Source organism: Nycticebus coucang, chromosome 22 (assembly GCF_027406575.1).
Source record: "Nycticebus coucang isolate mNycCou1 chromosome 22, mNycCou1.pri, whole genome shotgun sequence".
Classification (NCBI taxonomy): Eukaryota; Metazoa; Chordata; class Mammalia; order Primates; family Lorisidae; genus Nycticebus; species Nycticebus coucang.
This window is the reverse complement of record NC_069801.1, coordinates 33752070-33773128: the sequence shown is the minus strand read 5'-3', so window position 1 is coordinate 33773128 and position 21059 is coordinate 33752070. Positions and strand designations below refer to the sequence as shown.

General features: G+C 47.0%; 1 protein-coding gene and 2 pseudogenes across 1 annotated transcript; 2 read left to right on the top strand and 1 right to left on the bottom strand.

Moving 5' to 3' along the window:
• Positions 1-4525: 4525 nt before the first annotated feature.
• Positions 4526-5009, top strand: LOC128574492 (40S ribosomal protein S20-like). Its single transcript, XM_053575086.1, has one exon. It carries the CDS (start codon positions 4619-4621, stop codon positions 4976-4978), a length of 360 nt encoding a protein of 119 aa, XP_053431061.1. The 5' UTR covers positions 4526-4618; the 3' UTR covers positions 4979-5009.
• A 3153-nt stretch (positions 5010-8162) lies between these two features.
• LOC128574688 (thioredoxin-like protein 4A) lies at positions 8163-8371 on the top strand (annotated as a pseudogene).
• A 7371-nt stretch (positions 8372-15742) lies between these two features.
• On the bottom strand, positions 15743-16638 carry LOC128574491 (rRNA-processing protein FCF1 homolog; annotated as a pseudogene).
• Positions 16639-21059: the final 4421 nt, after the last annotated feature.

Below are 21059 nucleotides of genomic sequence, written 5' to 3'. Positions count from 1 at the left end.
TCTACCGAGGGCCATAAAGTAAGACTCTGTCTCTACAAAAAAAAAAAAAAATTATCTAGACAAAGAAAGAGCTATATGACTTTTTGGCAGGAGCGTGAAGAAGGGAATATGGTTGTTTTGGGAAAGGAGGGGAAGAAGTTGGGGGTTCATTCCCTGAATGTTCCCCAGGCTATTGGGGCCCTGCTGCTTCATAGCCCACTCTCCACAGGTGATAACATGATAAAGAGGAAAGCAATCCCTGATATTTGGAGCTGTCTGGACATTCACACCTGGACCTAGTGTAGCTAGTAGCTGGAATAGTACTCACAACTCAGATGTGGTATTCTGTTGAACAGAAAAGAATTTATAGAACAGGGCAATGCCTGTGGCTCAGTGGGTAAGGTGCCAGCCCCATATACTGAGGGTGGCGGGCTTGAACCCAGCCCCGGCCAAACTACAACAAAAAAATAGCTGGGCATTGTGGCAGGCACCAGTAGTCCCAGCTACTCGGGAGGCTGAGACAAGAGAATCATCTAAGCCCAGGAGTTGGAGATTGCTGTGAGCTGTGATGCCACAGTACTCTACCAAGGGTGATAAAGTGAGACTCTGCATGATAAGGCCACCCTGTGATGATGGGGAAGGCAGATAAAACTAGATCACTCCATAACCATGTCTGAATGTGTTGCAGGAAGACAAGGCCCAACATAGAGAAAGAGCACCCAAACACCACTAAGAGGAAGGGCTTTATTCACCAGCTGGGAGCTTACAGCATAGAAGAATTCCAAATGGCCGCGCTCCCCAACTGCCTTGGTCTTTCCCTTTTTATTGACAGTCAAAAAGTTCCACCCCCTGGGCGGCGCCTGTGGCTCAGGGAGTAGGGCGCCGGTCCCATGTGCCGGAGGTGGCGGGTTCAAACCCAGCCCCAGCCAAAAAAAAAAAAAAAACCACAAAAAAAAAAAAAAAAAAAGTTCCACCCCGGGCGGCGCCTGTGGCTCAGTGAGCAGGGCGCCAGCCCCATATACCGAGGGTGGCGGGTTCAAACCCAGCGCCGGCCAAACTGCAACAAAAAAATAGACGGACGTTGTAGCGGGCGCCTGTAGTCCCAGCTACTAGGGAGGCTGAGGCAGGAGAATCGCCTAAGCCCAGGAGTTGGAGGTTGCTGTGAGCTGTGTGATGCCATGGCACTCTACTGAGGGCAATAAAGTGAAACTCTGTCTCTACAAAAAAAAAAAAAAAGTTCCACCCCACAGGTACCCTTCTCATTGGCCAGTTTGAATCAAGCGGGAGATGCTATTTCCGCTCCTACAGAACTATAGGATTTTACAGAACGTGGACATTTGAAGTGATCCCCCTCCCCCCACCCTGATACCCCAGTTCCTTTTTTTTTTTACCCCTAGAAATGAGCGCAAAAAGAAAAAGCTACTCCGTGGAGTACAAGAAAGGAATCGTGGAAGACTCTTGGGGCCAAAATCTTACTGCTTTCTGTAAAGAGAAGATGTTGAGTATTCGAATGGTCTGAAAATGGCAAGCAGAGTTTGATAACCTCATTGAACAAGTAGACAAGGAAAATGCTAAAAAGCGCAAGTGTGGATCAGGTCGACAACCATCATTTTCTGAGCTGGAAGACCTGATCTGTGAATGGGTTGTTGACAGGAGAGCAAAGGCTTTGGTTGTGAATAGGGCTCAGATTCAAGAATTTGCCCTTGCAATGGAACCACAGTTTGAGATAGCCCCCAAAGACTTCAAAGCATCACAACAACACTGGCTGGATAATTTCCTTCAGTGAAGTGAGCTGTCTTTAAGAAGATCCACAACATTGTTTAGGCTGGAAGATACTCAAGTTACTACCGTATCGTATACAGGTAATAAATTTCCTTTATTTTCACTTAAAAATAAATGTATTCTTCATAAATAAATTCTTCTTCATGGAAAAATAAGACATCCCCTGAAAATAAGACCTAGTGCAGCTTTGGGAGCAAAAACTAATATAAGACACTGTTTTATTTTTGGGGAAACAGGGTATCCACCTGCCTCAGCCTCCCAGACTGCTAGGATTACAGGTGTGAGCCACCATGCCTGGCCAGTTTTTATATTTTTAGTAGAGACAAGGTCTTACTCTTCCTCAGGCTAGTCTGGAACTGCTGAGCTCAAGTAATCCACTTGCTTCAGCCTCCCAGAATGCTAGGATTATAGGTGTGAGCCACTGTACCCAACCCTATACACGTTTCTTTTCTTTTTTTTTTTTGCAGTTTTTGGCCGGGGCCGGGTTTGAACACGCCACCTCTGGTATATGGGGCCGGCGCTCTACTCCTTGAACCACAGGCTCTGCCCTATTTTCAAATTTCAATGTATACCAGTTTGCCCTCATTAAATTTAGCCCATATCTATTAATTTCCTTTGGCCAAAAGGCCTACTCTCGCAAGACTTCTGGATTTAACTTTCCCAGTGATAGGTTGGTCGGAGGTTTTTTTTTTTTTTTTTGGCCAGGGATGAGTTTGAATCCTCCACCTCTGGCATATGGGACGGGTGCCCTACTCCTTGAGCCACAGGCGCCGCCCCAGGTTGGTCGGAGGAACTCCAAAAACTGAGCAAGCATAGGCCACTCCATTTTGAGCATAAGACACTCCATTTGGCTGTTCGGTAACCTCCACTGAAACCACCTCGTTCTGGGACGCAGCTGGAAGAAACGAGGAACTAGCGAACATAGGGGCTGCAGCAAGGCTAAACCATAACCAAACAGAACAGTCTCAGTGGGAAGTAGGTGGAACCACACCTGGCAATATCACTAGCACACCAAACTAACACTCTCCCCCTCCTACCCTACCTAAAACCTTTAAAAGACAAACATTTTTGCCCTTTGGGGTTGATGCCTATTGAGTCTCAGCCTGCCTTTGAAGGAAAGTACTACCAAATCCAAAAAGGGGGGGGGACCAGATATGTAGCAGCACCCCCCGCCCCCTACCATAAGAATGTGACCTTTTGTAACTGTCCTAGGAAATAGCCCCGAGCTGAAGCAGATAACCGGTAACTGGTTCTGAAAGAAAAAAGCTAAGCAAATGTTTAACTGCTGATCTTGTCTTAAGACAGATGAGTAATGAACCAGAGTTCTTCTTATCTGGAAAAGCCCCTATGTCTGCTACCCCTCCCTAAAGCCCCTGCTATGTCTGCTACCCCTCCCTACTTTGAGGTTTTTGCCTTTATAAGCTTGTAAAACCTGCTGTTCAGGGCTTGACTCCTCGGCTCCTAAAAGGGTTGCTAGTCAAGCCCCAGCATGCTGGAATAAAATCCTCTTGCTGTTTGCATCAAGCGCCGTCTCTTGCAGTTGATTGGGGTCGTCATCGCTCAGGGCAGAGTGGGGGGTCCTGCCCCAAGTATTTCACCTTCACTGAGGTGCCAAATAAACTTTAGCTATTGCTCTACATCCGGCTTTGTGACTTGCTTAAGTTGACCACTACCTTATACATAGTTTGTGCAACTTATAGGTTAAATTCATAGCTAATGGATTCATGATACTGAGAAGGGGAACTGGCAGGTACTGCTGTGGGCATTGGTTTGGGTGTTGCTTTAGGAACTGTTTCGGGTATTAGTTTGAGCACTGCTTACTTGTGCAGTGTTTAACCAAGTCAGGAAGTCTCAAAGTTTCAATCTACCTGAATCAAAACAAGATGGAGGCAGGACAAGTTACATAAATACTCCTCCCCTTGCTAACCCTAGATTAAACCATTGCTTAAATAGAGAGGCAACAGGAACCAGTCCTCTTCTGGAGGGAAAACTAACCCCTGCTTTCTCTGTGGAGTAGACTTTCTATACTTCCTGAAGAAATCTCACTTTCACTTTACACTGTCAGCTTGCTCCTGAATTCTTTCTTTCTCTCTTTTTTTCTTGAGACAGAATCTCACTCTGTTGCTCCAGGCTAGAGTTCCGTGGCCCATCCTAGTTTACAGCAAACCCAAACTCCTGGGGAGTCACTTCAAGTGATCTTCCTGCCTCAGTCTCCGAAATAGCTGAGACTAAGGTACCCATCATGACACCCAGCTAATTTTTTTCTATTTTTAGTAGAGATGAGGGAGGGTCTCACTCTTGCACAGGCTGGCCTCAAACTCCTGAGGTCAAACAACCCTCCTGCATTGACCTCCCAGAGTGCTAGGATTATGGGGTGAGTCACCAGGGGGCCATCTCTTGGATTCTTTCTTTTGTGAAGCCAAGGATCCTTTTGGCTCCCAGAATTGGAAGTCCCTTTCCTGTGTCATTGCTAGTAACAATATCAAACTTATCAAATTGATCTAGGCGCGGCAGCTCACACCTGTAATCTTAGCACTCTGGGAAGGACGAGGAGGGAGGATCCCTTGAGCTCAGGAGTTTAACCAGCCTGAGCAAGAGCAAGACCTTGTCTCTACCAAAAATAGAAAAATCGGGGGTGGCGCCTATGGCTCAGTGAGTAGGGCACCGGCCCCATATGCCAAGGGTGGCGGGTTCAAACCCAGCCCCGGCCAAACTGCGAAAAAAAAGAAAAAAAAGCTTTTCAAGGAAGACGCGGTGTGCAGGTTCCGCGGAGGGGCGCTGTGCTCGCTTCTGCTCCTGACTCACCGCTGTTCGCTCTCGCAGAGGAACAAGTCGGTCAGGAAGCCGCGCTGCAGCCATGGCTTTTAAAGATACCGGGAAAACACCTGTGGAGCCAGAGATGGCAATTCACCGAATTAGAATTACTCTCACCAGCCCCAACGTAAAGTCCCTGGAAAAGGTGTGTGCTGACTTGATCAGAGGCGCAAAGGAGAAGAATCTTAAAGTGAAAGGACCAGTTCGGATGCCTACCAAGACTTTGAGAATCAATACAAGAAAAACTCCTTGTGGTGAAGGTTCTAAGACTTGGGATCGCTTCCAGATGAGAATCCACAAGCGACTCACTGACCTGCACAGCCCTTCTGAGATTGTTAAGCAGATTACCTCCATCAGTATTGAGCCAGGAGTTGAGGTTGAAGTCACCATTGCAGATGCATAAGTCAACCGTTTAATAAATTGATGACAAGTTGCAAAAAAAAAAAAAAAAAGAAAAAGAAAAATCGGGTACATGGCTGGGTATGGTGGCTCATGCCTGTAGTCCCAGCTCTATGGGAGGCCGAGGCAGGTGGATTGCCTGAGCTCAGAGGTTCGAGACCAGTATGAACAGCAGTGAGCCAGAGTTACCCATTCCTAGGGCGGGGCCTGTGGCTCAGTGAGCAGGGCGCCGGCCCCATATACCCAGGGTGGCGGGTTCAAACCCAACCCCGGCCAAACTGCAACAAAAAAATAGCCGGGCGTTGTGGCGGGCACCTGTAGTCCCAGCTACTCGGGAAGCTGAGGCAGGAGAATCGCCTAAGCCCGGGAGTTGGAGGTTGCTGTGTGACACCTCGGCACTCTACCGAGGGCAATAAGGTGAAACTCTGTCTCTACAAAAGAAAAAAAACAAAACCGTCTCTACTAACATCAAAGAGCCGGACATTGTGGTGGGAGTCTATAATCCCAGCTACTGGGGAGGCAATGGGAAAGAGCATCGCCAGAGGAAGAAGAAAATGAACAACAAAAAAAAGAGTACCTCAAACGAAGAAGAATGAACAAGCAAGCTGAAATTAAAAATAAAAAAAAATTAAAAAAAAAAAGAAAGAAAAATCAGGTACATTCCGGTAGTTCCAGCTACTGGAAGCATGAGGCAGGAGGATTGCTTGAGCCCAGGAGTTTAAGTTTGCAGTGAGCTATGCTGATGCTGTAACAGGCTCCATAAGCAAGAATATATATATATATTTATATATATATATATTTTTTTTTTTTTTTGAGACAGAGCCTCAAGCTGTCACCCTGGGTAGAGTGCCATGGCATCTTAGCTTACAGAAACCTCCAATTCCTGGGCTTAAGGGATTCTCCTGCCTCAGCCTCCTAAGTAGCTGGGACTACAGGCGCCCGCCACAACGCCCGGCTATTTTTTTTTTTTTTTTTTTGGTTACAGCCGTCAGTTTGGCAGGCCCTGGGCTGGATTTGAACCCGCCAGCTCAGGTGTATGTGGTTGGCGCCTTAGCTGCTTGAGCCACAGGCGCCGAGCCATAAGAAAATATTTTTTTTTTTTTTTTAATTTTTATTTATTTTTTTTGTAGAGACAGAGTCTCACTGTACCACCCTCGGTAGAGTGCCGTGGCGTTACACGGCTCACAGCAACCTCTAACTCTTGGGCTTACGCGATTCTCTTGCCTCAGCCTCCCGAGCAGCTGGGACTACAGGCGCCCGCCACAACGCCCGGCTATTTTTTGGTTGCAGTTTGGCCGGGGCCGGGTTTGAACCCGCCACCCTCGGTATATGGGGCCGGCGCCCTACTCACTGAGCCACAGGCACCGCCCAAGAAAATATTTTTTAATAGTGTTTTTAGCTTCCTCATATTTCAAATGAGTTTTTCATATTCACACTGAAAGACTTGGGGCAGGACCCCCCACTCTGCCCTGAGCGATGACGACCCCAATCAACCGCTAGAGACGGCGCTTGATGCAAATAGCAAGAGGATTTTATTCCAGCATGCTGGGGCTTGACTCGCAACTCTTTTAGGAGCCGAGGAGTCAAGCCCTGAACAGCAGGTTTTACAAGCTTATAAAGGCAAAAACCTCAAAGTAGGGAGGGGTAGCAGACATAACAGAGGCTTTAGGGAGGGGTAGCAGACATAGGGGCTTTTCCAGATAAGAAGAACTCTGGTTCATTACTCATCTGTCTTAAGACAAGATCAGCACTTAAACATTTGCTTAGCTTTTTTCTTTCAGAACCAGTTACCAGTTATCTGCTTCAGCTCGGGGCTATTTCCTAGGACAGTTACAAAAGGTCACATTCGTATGGTAGGGGGCGAGGGGTGCTGCTACATATCTGGTCCCCCCCCCTTTTTGGATTTGGTAGTACTTTCCTTCAACACTGTGATTACAGTCAGCTGCTGTATGTGGCCTTGAATTGGTGAGACTGTAGCCATGAGTTTTATCTCCACATGGTGCTTAGCAACTGCAGGGCCAGAATAAACAGCTCTCAGAAAGATTTGATGCCCAGAACTTTTTTTTTAATTTTTATTTTTTCATTTATTTATTCTTTTTTTGCAGTTTTTGGCCAGGGCCAGGTTTGAACCCACCACCTCCGGTACATGGCGCCGGCGACCTACTCCTTGAGCCACAAGCACCAACCAACTTTGTTATTTTTGAGACAGAGTCTCACTATGTTGCCCTTAGTAGACTGCCATGGCATCACAGCTCACAGCAACCTCCAGCTCTTGGACTTAGGCGATTCTCTTGCCTCAGCCTCCTGAGTAGCTGGGATTATAGGTGCCCGCCACTACGCCAGGCTATTTTTTTTGTTGCAGTTTGGTTGGGGCTGGGTTTGAACCCGCCACCCTCAGTATATGGGGCCGGTGCCCTGCCCACTGAGCCACAGGTACCGCCCCTGGCTACTATTTTTCTTGTTGCAGTTGTCATTGTTGTTTAGCTGGCCCGGGCTGGGTTCGAACCTGCCAGCCTCAGTGCATGTGGCTGGCACCGTAACCACTGTGCTACAAGCGCTAAGCCAATGCCCAGAACTTTGTAACCTTGTTGTACTAATGCATTCTTTTGACTTGCTTTTCCAGAAACAGTAGAACCTCCTTGCAGAGGTAACTGCAGAGTGTTATACCTCCTGTTTGTCTATGGGCGGTGGCTGTGGCTCAGTGGGTAGGGCACTGGCCCCATATACCGAGATTGGCGGGTTTGAACCTGGCCCCGGCCAAACTGCAACAAAAAAATAGCCGGGCATTGTGGCAGGCGCCTGTAGTACCAGCTACTTGGGAGGCTGAGGCAAGAGATCATCTAAGCATAGGAGTTGGAGGTTGCTGTGAGCTGTGATACCACAGCACTCTACCAACGGCGACAAAGTGAGACCCTATTTCTAAAACAACAACAACAACAAAAAGTTTCTGCACTGGCCATCATTTTGGACGAAGGCTAGGTTGTCATCATTCAGTTTGGGCATGACTGGGACCCTACATGTATGAAAATAGATGAGGTTATGTACAGCCTAGCTGAGAAGAAATGGCAGATAATGGGGTCTTCTTCATTTTTTTATGAGCCCCATTTGGAAATCCCAGCTGTTTTAAAGTTAAAAATTTTCTGGTTACTTACATTGTGGATCTTACAGAAGTATCTGACTTCAACAAAATGTATGAGTTATATGATCCATGTACTATACTGTTTTTCTTCAGGAACAAGTACATCACCTTTGGTACTGGCAACAACAAGAAGATTAACTGGGCCATGGAGGACAAGCCGGAGGTGGTGGGCGTCATAGAGACCATGTACTATGGGGCCCGCAAGGTCTTGGCCTGGTTGTGTCTCCCAGGGACTATTCCACCAAATACCAATGCTGAGCATGCACCAGTCTGCAGATAAATGTTGTGGAGGTGTTTTTACTGGAGATATTTCAAACTGTTTAAAGTCTTTGGAAAAGTACATGAAGCTCAAGGGCTGGGGGGAATTTCTGAGGTAGATCACAGAACCTTAACTAGCTGAAATAAATGAATACCTGGTGAAAAAGAAATGAGGAGGGTGCTTATTTATTGGGTACCCATTAGATAAACGCACAAGCAATGGCACAAAAATCCTCCTTCTCCCTAATTGCCCATCCTTCTTCCAGCAGTGCCCTCCTCAGCACAGAGGTGATTGGAAGAGCTGCTGGGGGCCCTTTCTAACCACAGACTGTCTTGGCCAACATCTTCTGTTGTTTATCTGTAAGAAAAATACCAAAGAGGGACTTGCGGTATCAGAATATGGTCTGGACAGCAGTATGCACCCAGAGAAAGCCCACCCTCAGGCACGTGGTTCCCTTAGACCAGTGGTTCTCAACCTTCCTAATGCCGTGACTCTTTAATACAGTTCCTGTGGGTCGTGACCCACAGGTTGAGAACCGCTGTCTTAGATGGTTTCCTATTCTTTCCCACGTAAGCAGACTCACACCTGTACTCCTATCCTCATCTCCCAGAGCAACATGACCATCACAGCAGAACTTTCAGAAATCCTTTATGAAGATGTAGACTCCTGTGAATTTGTTACCCGGAGTCCTCTCTCTGACCCCCCTCCTCTTAGGCACGCTTAACCGAGCTCTCACCCTGGGGAAGGAGCCCCTGTTCAGGCAGCTCGCCAACCTCCGTGCATGTCATCCCTGGTTTAAGCAGATGGAACTGTAAGAGTTACAACACTTTGTGTATGTCAATAAATGTTACCCTACTAGGGAAAAGGAAGGATGCCTTCTTTCCAGTTGGAGCTTTATGGCCTCTAAATTGTGAACCTTTTCTTTTTTTTTTTGTAGAGACAGAGTCTCACTGTACCGCCCTCGGGTAGAGTGCCGTGGCATCACATGGCTCACAGCAACCTCTAACTCTAGGGCTTACGAGATTCTCTTGTCTCAGCCTCCCAAGCAGCTGGGACTACAGGCGCCCGCCACAACGCCCGGCTTTTTTTTTTTTTTTTTTTTTGTGGTTTTTGGCCAGGGCTGGGTTTGAACCCGCCACCTCCGGCATATGGGACCAGCGCCCTACTCCTTGAGCCACAGGCGCCACCCGCAGCTATTTTTTTTGTTGTTGCAGTTTGGCCGGGGCTGGGTTTGAACCTGCCACCCTCAGCATATGGGGCCTACTCACTGAGCCACAGGCGCTGCCCTAAATTGTGAACCTTTTCAATCCAAGATTACCTCATGAGCATACTGTGGAGCTATCGTCTGGGGCAGAGCTCTCAAACATGGTTGGGAAGCTCTGCGTTTTCCTGAAAAGCAGTGTTTACGTTGGCAGAATTCCCAGCTTCAATCCGCAGATACAAGGAGCAAGCAGAAAAGGCGTGTGTTCAAAGATTTTTCTTTCTTTCTTTTTTTTTTTTTTTTTTCAGTTTTTGGCTGGGGCTGCGTTTGAACCCCCCACCTCTGGCATATGGGGCTGGCGCCCTACTCCTTTGAGCCACAGGTGCTGCCCAAAGATTTTTCTTTTTTTTTTTTTTGTAGAGACAGAGTCTCACTTCATGGCCCTCGGTAGAGTGCCGTGGCCTCACACAGTCCACAGCAACCTCCAACTCCTGGGCCTAAGCAATTCTCTTGCCTCAGCCTCCCAAGTAGCTGGGACCACAGGCGCCCGCCAGAACGCCCAGCTATTCCCTGGTTGCAGTTCAGCCGGGGCCGGGCTCGAACCCGCCACCCTCGGTACATGGGGCCCTACCAACTGAGCCACAGGCGCCGCCCCCAAAGATTTTTCTTAAGTTGTCTCTAGTGTGTAGGCCCCCGGAAAAATACTGCAAGTATGTTAGCGTGGAAAGACTATGCTTGGAGAATTTCTAATTATTGGGGAGGCCCTTGGCTAATGAGACAAAAGGGTCTGGTATTGAGGAGCTCTCCCTGGAGAAAACAATTAGCCCTTTGAAGCTCTCCCTGTTAGAGACTATTTAGTCACAGTCAACTTGCCATGACTAATTAGACATACAAGGTCTGACAATTAAGTTTACAAACCCATCCTACAAAAAGTGCTACATACCTCATTGCTGAATTTCATTATGGCCACCTTCGAAGTGTTCCGTTTGGGAAGCTATGCACCAACGCCAGTGCCTAGTCTACCCTTCAAGGCGATTTTGAAACCCTTTATGGAATGTCTATCAGACCTGTTGTTCTATTACCCTTGATGTTCTGAATGCCATCAAATTGTCTTCCTTTCAATATTTCCTTTATTTTCAGGTAAGGAAAAAAGTCACTGGGAGCCAGATCAGGTGAGTAGAGAGGGTGTTCCAATACAGTTATTTGTTTACTGACTAAAAACTTCCTCAGAGACAGTGCCCTGTGGACTCTTGGCTTTTGTTCATCAGTGAATTCCTTTGGGACCATTTTGTACACACCTTTCTCCATGCTGAGATTTTCTTTCCTTTTTTTTTTTAGAGACAGAGTCTCACGTTGTTGCCCTCAGTAGAGTGCTATTGCATCACAGCTCACAGCAACCTCCAGCTCTTGGGCTTACGCGATTCTCTTGCCTCAGCCTCCCGATTAGCTGGGACTACAGGCGCCTGCCACAACTCCCAGCTATTTTTTGTTGCAGTTTGGACAGGGCTGGGTTCAAACCCTCCACCCTCGGTATATGGGGCAGGGGCCCTACCTACTGATCCACAGAAGCCGCCCTCATGCTGAGATTTTCAATTAAGATTGTCCTGTTTCTCTATTGATGTTTACTTGGTCTGCTATGATACAGTCAGCTGACAATTTTGATGTATAATTTAAAGAATTTTTGCAGTGTTGGGCGGCACCTGTGGCTCAAAGGGGTAGGGCGCTGGTCCCATATGCCAGAGGTGGTGGGTTCAAACCCAGCCCTGGCCAAAAAAAGAAAAAAAAGAATTTTTGCAGTGTTTTTGTCAGTTCAGATCATTACTGGCTGCCCTGATCTCTCCTCATCAGTGATGCTTTCTCTCCCCTTAGAAAAATATTTGATCAGGTGGGCATTCTTCCTTTTTTTTTTTATAAGAGATAGAGTCCCACTTTGTCGCCCTTGGTAGAGTGCAGTGGCGTCACAGCTCACAACAACCTCCAACTCCTGGGTTTAGGCGATTCTTGTCTCGGCCTCCCCAGCAGCTGGGACCACAGGCGCCCGCCACAATGCCTGGCCATTTCTTTGTTGCAGTTTGGCTGTGGCCCGACCCACCACCTTTGGCCCTCAGTGGGTCGGCTCCCTACCCACTGAGCCACAGGCGCCACCCCATTCTTTCTTTTTTTCTCTTTGAGATGCTATGCCATCTCCCTGCTTTTTTCTCCCTGCTTTTTCTGTCTCTCTTTCCCCACTCTCTTCTCTCTCTCTTTCTAAAATGTAAAATAAACTTATGCTTTTATATCCTAAAAAAAATGTTTAATCTGTTCGTATACTGCCCTTTTCTTCATGGCATCATCGCCATAAACTTGGACTAACATATCACTGACTTAACTTCCACTCTTGCCAAATTTAACAAGAAATTTAATGTTTGTTTGTTGTTCTAATTCAAGCTTCAACATATTCCCTACATCACAGAAAAACATGCAACAACAATAACAAATGCTGGGTGGCACCTGTGGCTCAGTGTAGAGCATCAACCCCATATACCAGGGTGGCGGGTTCAAACCTGACCCCAGCCAAACTGCACCAAAAAAATAGCCGGGCATTGTGGCAGGCGCCTGTAGTCCCAGCTACTCAGGAGGCTGAAGGAAGAGAATCGCCTAAGCCCAGGAGTTGGGGGTTGCTGTGAGCTGTGTGACAACACGGCACTCTACAGAGGTCAATAAAGTGAGACTCTGTCTCTATGAAAAAACAAACAAACAAACAATAACAAATGCCACTCAGCAAAACACCACCACACATTGACATGAACACAGCTGTGAGACACTGATATACCAAGGTTATGAGACCTTACTGAGCTATTTGTAGAACTATGCCAGGCTAGCTTTTCTATTTTTAGTACAGATGCGGGTCTCTTGCTCAGGCTGGTCTTGAACTCCTGAGCTCAAGAAATCCACCAGCCTTGACCTCCCAAAGTGCTAGGATTACAGGCGTGAGCCACCCAGCTGACCTTGACCTTCCTCTTGATACTCCCAAAACAAAAGTCAATCAACAGATGACCTAGTGCTGGCCACACCCAACCCAAACCTTAGACTTTGGCAAGAATTTATCCTCCTAAGAATATTTTGGTTAGGAGTATTTAATAATTTAGTAGTTTAAAAGAAGTGTTTAATACCTTAGGTTCTGAGGGTATGGCAAAGCATGAAATGAACAAGGTTCCTGCTTTCTTAGAGGTTACATACTAGAATTGTGTTGTCTGGTACTGTAGCCACTTGCCATATGTAACTTTTTTTTTTTTTTTTTTGAGACAGAGACTCAAGCTGTCACCCTGGGTAGAGTGCTATAGTGTCATAGCTCACAGCTACCTCAAACTCTTGGGCTTAAGTGATTCTCTTGCCTCAGCCTCCCAAGTAGATGGGACTACAGGCGCCCACCACAACACCTGGCTATTTTTGTTGTTGTTGTTGTCATTGTTGTTTAGCAGGCCCGGGCTGGGTTCAAATCTGCCAGACTCCGTGTATGGGCGCCACCTGTAATTATTTATTTTTATCTTTTTATTTTTTGAGATAGTCTCACTTTGTCAGCCTGGGTAGAGTGCCATGGCATCATAGATCACAGCAATCTTAAACTCTAGACTTAAGCAATCCTCTTGCCTCAGCCTCCCAGAGTGCTAGGATTATAGGAGTCAGCTACTGCACCCACTCTATTTATTTTTAGATTAATTAAAATGAAATAAAATTTACGGGCGGCACCTGTGGCTCAGTGAGCAGGGCACCGGCCCCATATGCCGAGGGTGGCAGGTTCAAACCCAGCCCCGACCAAACTGCAACAAAAAAATAGCCGGGCGTAGGGCGGTGCCTGTGGCTCAGTGAGTAGGGCGCCAGCCCCATATGCCAAGGGTGGCGGGTTCAAACCCAGCCCCGGCCAAACTGCAACCAAAAAATAGCCGGGCGTTGTGGCGGGCGCCTGTAGTCCCAGCTACTCGGGAGGCTGAGGCAAGAGAATTGCGTAAGCCCAAGAGTTAGAGGTTGCTGTGAGCCGTGTGACGCCACGGCACTCTACCCGAGGGCGGTACAGTGAGACTCTGTCTCTACAAAAAAAAAAAATAGCCGGGCGTTGTGGCGGGCGCCTGTAGTCCCAGCTGCTCGGGAGGCTGAGGCAAGAGAATCGCGTAAGCCCAAGAGCTGGAGGTTGCTGTGAGCTGTGTGACGTCATGGCACTCTATCAAGGGCGGTACAGTGAGACTCTGTCTCTACAAAAAAAAAAAGAAATAAAATTTAAAATTGATTTACTCCCTTATACTAGCCACATTTCAAGTGCTTAGAAGTCACATTGGCAAGTAGTCGTTACTTATTTTTCTGAGGGGAGAGAAAATGTCACTGATTTAAAAAATTTCCAGAGTAGTGCCTGTAGCTCAACGGAGTAGGGCACTGGCCCCATATGCGGAGGTGGTGGGTTCAAACCCAGCCCCGGCCAAAAACTGCAAAAAAAAAAAATTTCCATCTGGGTGGCGCCTGTGGCTCAGTGAGCAGGGCGCCGGCCCCATATATGAATGGTGGTGGGTTCAAACCCAGCCCCGGCCAAACTGCAACAAAAAAGCCGGGTGAAATAGCCGGGCGTTGTGGCGGGCGCCTGTAGTCCCAGCTGCTCGGGAGGCTGAGGCAAGAGAATCGCGTAAGCCCAAGAGTTAAGAGGTTGCTGTGAGCCGTGTGACGCCACGGCACTCTACCCGAGGGCGGTACAGTGAGACTCTGTCTCTACAAAAAAAAAAAAAAGCCAGGTGTTGTGGCAGGTGCCTGTAGTCCCAGCTACTAGGGAGGCTGAGGCAAGAGAATTGCCTAAACCCAGGAGTTGAGGTTGCTGTGAGCTGTGATGTCATAGTACTTTACCAAGGGTGATAAAGTGAGACTGTCTCTACAAGAAAAAAGTTAAAATTTTCCATCATTGCAGAAAATCTTTTTTTTTTTTTTTTTTTTTTTTTTTTTTTTTTTTGGTTTTTTTTTTTTTTTTTTTTGTTTTTTTTTTTTTTTTTTTTGGCCAGGGCTGGGTTTGAACCCGCCACCTCTGGCATATGGGACCGGCGCCCTACTCCTTGAGCCACAGGCGCCGCCCCATTGCAGAAAATCTTATCAGTTGACGCCTTTTTTTTTTTTTTGTAGAGACAGAGTTTCACTTTCTCGCCCTCGGTAGAGTGCCATGGCATCACACAGCTCACAGCAACCTCCAACTCCTGGGCCTAGGTGATTCTCCTGCCTCAGCCTCCTGAGTAGCTGAGACTACAGGCGCCCGCCACAACGCCCAGCTATTTTTTTGTTGCAGTTTGGCCGGCGCTGGGCTTGAACCTGCCACCCTCGGTATATGGGGCCGGCGCCCTGCTCACTGAGCCATAGGTGCCACCCAGTTGATGCCTTTTTATTTATTTATTTATTTATTTATTTATTTTACAAAAAGACGCAAAAATTTTATTTTTATTGTAAACCAACAATTCATAATTGTATAAACTTATGGAGTACACAGTGATGTTATAATCTATGAATGCAATGGGGAATAAATAAATCAAACTAGTCAATATAGCCACCACCTCAAATACTTAACATTTTTGTGGTAAGAACATTTCAAATTTACTCTCTTAGCAATTTCAAAATGTATATTACTCTAATATTAACTATAATTACCACATTCTGCAACAGGACTCAAAAAAAGATAAAGCATTCTTCGTGAGATTTTGCATCTTTGACCATCAATGAGATAAAATATCATTTTCAAAATAGCATCCAAACGTGAGCGTATTTACCCATATCTTCCAGGTCATAATAAAGCAAGCAGGTGAACAGAGTAATAATTCATAGTATTTCATGTTTAACAAATTGTTAACAGAGAAAGTTGGTTGAAGAAAGGCATAGGAACATTGTCTTATAAGAATTAGAACCGAGGGCGGCGCCTGTGGCTCAGTGAGCGGGGTGCCGGCCCCATATACCGAGGGTGGCGGGTTCAAACCTGGCCCCGGCCAAACTGCAACAAAAAAATAGCCGGGCGTTGTGGCGGGCACCTGTAGTCCCAGCTACTCGGGAGGCTGAGGCAGGAGAATCGCCGAGGCCCAGGAGTTGGAGGTTGCTATGAGCTGTGTGACGCCACGGCACTCTACTGAGGGCGATAAAGTGAAACTCTTCTCTACAAAAAAAAAAAAAAGAATTAGAACCGAGGGGCTCCATAATCATCTGGCATCTGTTCAATATTGTATCTGTGGTTAGAAATATACATGATGGGAGCTCCAGGGATTTTTCGGATTCTTCGTTTAAGGTCTCAGTCAACCGTGGCCACGATGTAACTCTTGTGCTGAGTTACTCTCTGTACTAAGCAGTCATCTGCATAGGTTCCTATGTGTGTGCATGGTAATCGTTCAAATCTTGGATCCTTGGCAATCCTGAGGGCCACTCGATACTTCTGCCCCAATTTCTCAATTTCAGCCATTACACAGTTATACAAGGAATGCACTTGGCATACAGACAGTCCATCATTGACTGCACTAAGTCCAGTTTGGCTTTAATGGAAAAGTTGATAATGTTGGTATCAACCAAGATGTGGTAAGGTGGGGCCAGTTGTGTATTATATTGGAAGAATAAGCAGGAAGGGTGCTGGGGGACTTCTCTTTCCTTTAATGTGCTGGGATCTTTCTTTTCTTTTTTTTTTTTTTTTTTTTTTTGTAGAGACAGAGTCTCACTTTATGGCCCTCGGTAGAGTGCCGTGGCCTCACACAGCTCACAGCAACCTCCAACTCCTGGGCTTAAGCGATTCTCTTGCCTCAGCCTCCCGAGCAGCTGGGACTACAGGCGCCCGCCACAACGCCCGGCTATTTTTTGGTTGCAGTTTGGCCGGGGCTGGGTTTGAACCCGCCACCCTCGGCATATGGGGCCGGCGCCTTACCGACTGAGCCACAGGCGCCGCCCTGGGATCTTTCTTTTCTTTCTTTTTAGGTTTCAATCTGTCCTTTTCTTTTTCAATCTGTCCTTTTCTTTAAGCCTCTGATCCCTGAGACTAAGCATTCACTTCATGATCGCATACTTCCTTGTTTTCTTTTGCTTCCCCATGCTCACGCCACGCTCTTGTTTCTTCCGGAATCCAGTTGATGCCTTTTTAGAGAGTAGAATTTGATAATAAATAAATAAACAATGATGTACAGGAGTAAGCAGGGCAAGTGGCTCACCTGTAATCCTAGCACTCTGAGAGGCTGAGGCGGGTGGATTGCCTGAGGTTATGGGTTCAAGACCAGCCTGAGCAAGAGCAAGACCGCATCTCTAAAAATAGCCAGGTGTTGTGGCGAGTGCCTGTAGTCCCAGCTACTCGGGAGGATGAGGCAAGAGAATGAGTGGAGCCAACAGTTTGAGGTTGCAGTGATCTATAGTGCCATGGCACTCTACCAAGGGTGACAAAGTGAGATTCTGTCTCAAAAAAAAAAAAAAAAAAGTCCAAGACTAGAAATTGCTCTGGAGGAAATAAAGACAGTAGCCAGGCATGGTGGCTAACACCTGTAATCCTAGCACTCTGGGAGGCCGAGGTGGGTGTATTGCTTGAGCTTAGTTCAAGACCAGCCTGAGCAAGCACTGGATGCCCTTTCTACTCAAAATAGAAAAACTAGCTGGGCATTGTGGTGGGTGCTCGTAGTTATAGCTACTTGGAAGGATGAAGCAAGCAAGAGGATCCCTTGAGCCAAGAGTCTGAAGTTGCTGTGAGCTATTGAGAGAAGATATCCGGAAAAAGTAAGGTTTAAGAGAACAGAGGTCTTCTCAAGGAGGGCCCAAGGACACAGCTGCAAAGGTCCTCCCCATGGTGACTCAGCTGTTAGGAATTTGTAGACTTAACTTCCTGGGACCTGGAAATAAATGCATGCATTTGCTTCTGTAAAAGCCAGAGCCCATTTCTCCAGCTTGATTCCAACTGACCAATTAGAAAGGTACCCATGGGCTGGAACTCTGACTGGAGATAAAAAGGAAAAGCCTGAGCCAGTCGGGAGCGTGTCCATTTTGAATTCTTCTGTACCACTGCTCCACTGGCTAGAATAAAGTCCGTTCTCTCTTTTTCCTTTTTTTTGTTTTTGTTTTTTTTGTAGAGACAGAGTTTCACTTTATGGCCCTATATAGGGTGCCATGGCATCACACAGCTCACAGCAACCTCCAACTCCTGGGCTTAAGCGATTCTCTTGCCTCAGCCTCCCAAGTAGCTGGGACTACAGGCGCCCACCACAACACCCAGCTATTTTTTTGTTCCAGTTTGGCCAGGGCCGGGTTTGAACCCGCCACCTTCAGCATATGAGGCTGGTGCTCTACTCACTGAGCCACAGGCACCGCCCAGTCCATTCTCTTTTAAACCTGGTGTTTGGGTGTTCTTTCTCTGCGTTAGGCCTTGTCTTCCTTTTTTTTTAGAGACAGAGTCTCACTTTTATCGCCCTTGGTAGAGTGCAGTGGCCTCACAGCTCACAGCAAGCTCCAACTCTTGGGCTTAGGCGATTCTCTTGCCTCAGCCTCCTGAGTAGCTGGGACCACAGGTGCCTGCCACAATGTCTGGCTATTTTCGTTGTAGTTGCCACTGCTGTTTTAGTTGGCCGGGGCTGGTTTGAACCCACCACCCTCATATATAGGGCTGGCGCCCTACTCACTGAGCCACAGGTGGTGCCCCTAGGCCTTATTTTCCTGCAACATTTCCATGCCATGGCACTCTACCTAGGGTAACAGAATGATACTCTATCTCTAAATAAATAAATAAATGGAAAGGAAAATAAAAAGAAAATAAAGAGGGTGGCTCCTGTGGCTCAGTGGGTAGGGTGCGGCCCCATATACCAAGGGTGGCAGGTTTGAACCTGGCCCTGGCCAAACTGCAACAAAAAATTAGCCAAGGGAGGCGCCTGTGGCTCAAAGGAATAGGGCACCGACCCCATATACCAGAGGTGGCGGGTTCAAACCTGGCCCCAGCTAAAAAAACAAAACAAAACAAGAAACCAATAGCCAGGCGTTATGGCAGGTGCCTGTAGTCCCAGCTACTTGGGCGGCTGAGGAAAGAGAATCACCTAAGACCAGGAGTTGGAGGTTTCTGTGAGCTGTGATGCCACAGCACTCTACTGAGGGTGGCAAAGTGAGACTCTGTCTCTTAAAAAGAAAAAAAAAGAAAGACAGTGATGCCATATAGACTGATGGTCTTTGGGAAGTTATTTCCAAAGAGCTCACATTTGAGCTGAAAAACTAATAATGATAAGGTTAGTCATGCAAACATTTGGGGACAGAGCATTCCAGAAGAGAGCCACACAAGTGCAAATGTTGTAACATGGGAATGAGCTTGGAGTACCTGAGAAACAGAAAGATCATTTTGGCTAGGACTTTGTAAGCAAGGAGGAGGGTGGCGTGAGATGAGTTTGAAGAGATAAGTAGGGGGCTAATTCGGTAAGGTTTCCAAAGCCATTAAAGGGAATTAGAATTACCCTCTTCCTGTGTTCAGAGTGGCCAATTAGATGCTATCTTAAGTTCTACAGAGCATTTCATAGACTTTATGAGGCTGTGGATTGGGTATTCAGGCACCTGAGACCTGGAGGCAGTGCATAATTGCAGAGCCTGACAATGTTTTAGGATTGAGCAGACCAGAAGATGTTGTCAGAAAAGTTGTGCTTGCCGAAGAAAAATAGGAGTTGGTGAATTAGCTAGCAGTGTTCACAGGTCCATCAGAGATCACTAAGGCAAGAGACTCACTCAGGCAAGGCAAGTTGGTGCTTTCACAGGGATATAAGAGCTCCTCCTTGTCTAGCTTCTTCTTTTTTTTGAGACAGAGTCTCAAGCTGTTGTCCTGGGTAGAGTGCTATGGCATCATAGCTCACAGCAACTTCCAACTCTTGGGAACAAGTGATCCTCTTGCTTCAGTTTTTCTATTTTTAGTAGAGGCAGGGTCTTGCTTTTTGCTCAGGCTGGTCTCGAACCCACGAGCTCAAGCTATCCACCCACCTTGGCCTCCCAGAGTGCAAGGATTACAGGCGTGAGCCACCATGCCCAGCCTAATTTTTGGTTTCATTGATTTTCTTTATTTTTCTTTCTATTCTCTATTTCATTTACATCTGCTATAATCTTTATTATTTTCTTTTTTTTTTTGTAGAGACAGAGTCTCACTGTACTGCCCTTGGTAGAGTGCTGTGGCGTCACTCGGCTCACAGCAACCTCTAACTCTTGGGCTTATGCGATTCTCTTGCCTCAGCCTCCCGAGCGGCTGGGACTACAGGTGCCCCGCCACAACGCCCGGCTACTTTTTGGTTGCAGTTTGGCCGGGGCTGGGTTTGAACCCGCCACCCTCGGCATATGGGGCCAGTGCCTTACTCACTGAGCCACAGGCGCCGCCCCAATCTTCATTATTTTCTTCATTCTGCTAGCTGTGGGTTCAGTTTATTCTTTATAGCTGTGGGTTCAGTTTATTCTTTATAGCTGTGGGTTCGGTTTATTCTTTATAGCTGTGGGTTCAGTTTATTCTTTCTCTAGTTCCCTAAGTAGTAAACTTAGGTTGTTGAATTGAGATCACTCTTAGGGGTTTTGGTTGTTGTTGTTTTTCTTTTTTTGAGACAGCGTCTTACTTTATTGTCCTCAGTAGAGTGCTGTGGCATCACAGCTCACAGGAATCTCCAGCTCCTGGGTTTAGGCAATTCTCTTGCCTCAGCCTCCCGAGTAGCTGGGACTACAGGTGCTGGCTACAATTCCCAGCTACTTTTTGTTGCAGTTTGGCTGGGGCCGGGTTTGAACCCACTTCTCTCGGTATATGGTGCCGGCGCCCTACCCCCTGAGCACAGGCACCGCCCTGTTTTGTTGTTTTTGTTTTTGAGACAGAGTCTCACTCTGTCACAACAGCTAGAGTGCAATAGCATCATCACAAATCATAACAACATCAAACACCTGGGCTCGAGCAATCCTCATGACTCAATCTCCTGAGTAGCTAAGGTATAGGTGCACACCATCATGCTTGGCTAATTTTTCCTATGTTTACAGTGGTGGGGTCTTGTTCTTGCTCAGGCTGGTCTCAAACTCCTGACTTCAAGCAATCCTCCCACTTCAGACTCTCGTAATGCTAGGATTATCAGCATTAGCCATACCTGGCCTTCTTGGGGTTTTTTTATTTGTTTTAAGCAGCCAGGCTAAGAATGAGCCCTGTATGGTTGGCATGCTAAGACACTGCCTGGTAACTAGTGGAGTTGACAGACGACGCCTCTGCACCAGCCCTTGGTGAGTTTTAAGGAGTGAGAAGCCGGGGAAAGTCTGCGTGTGAGTGCACATGGCACTTTCTGCTCACAGGTCTGGGGACTTTCCACTAGGCGAAGAACAAGGAACCAGTTCTCCGTGTGTAGCCTAGAAAACAGGCCTTCAAAGCACGACCTGCTTTTTTTTTTTTTTTTTATTAAGAAACAGAGTCTCTGGGCGGCACCTATGGCTCAGTCGGTAAGGCGCCGGCCCCATATACCGAGGGTGGCGGGTTCAAACCCGGCCCCGGC

Excerpts from the sequence above, each read along its gene's own strand:
- LOC128574492 (XM_053575086.1), top strand. The coding sequence starts at position 4,619 with ATGGCTTTTAAAGATACCGGGAAAACACCTGTGGAGCCAGAGATGGCA.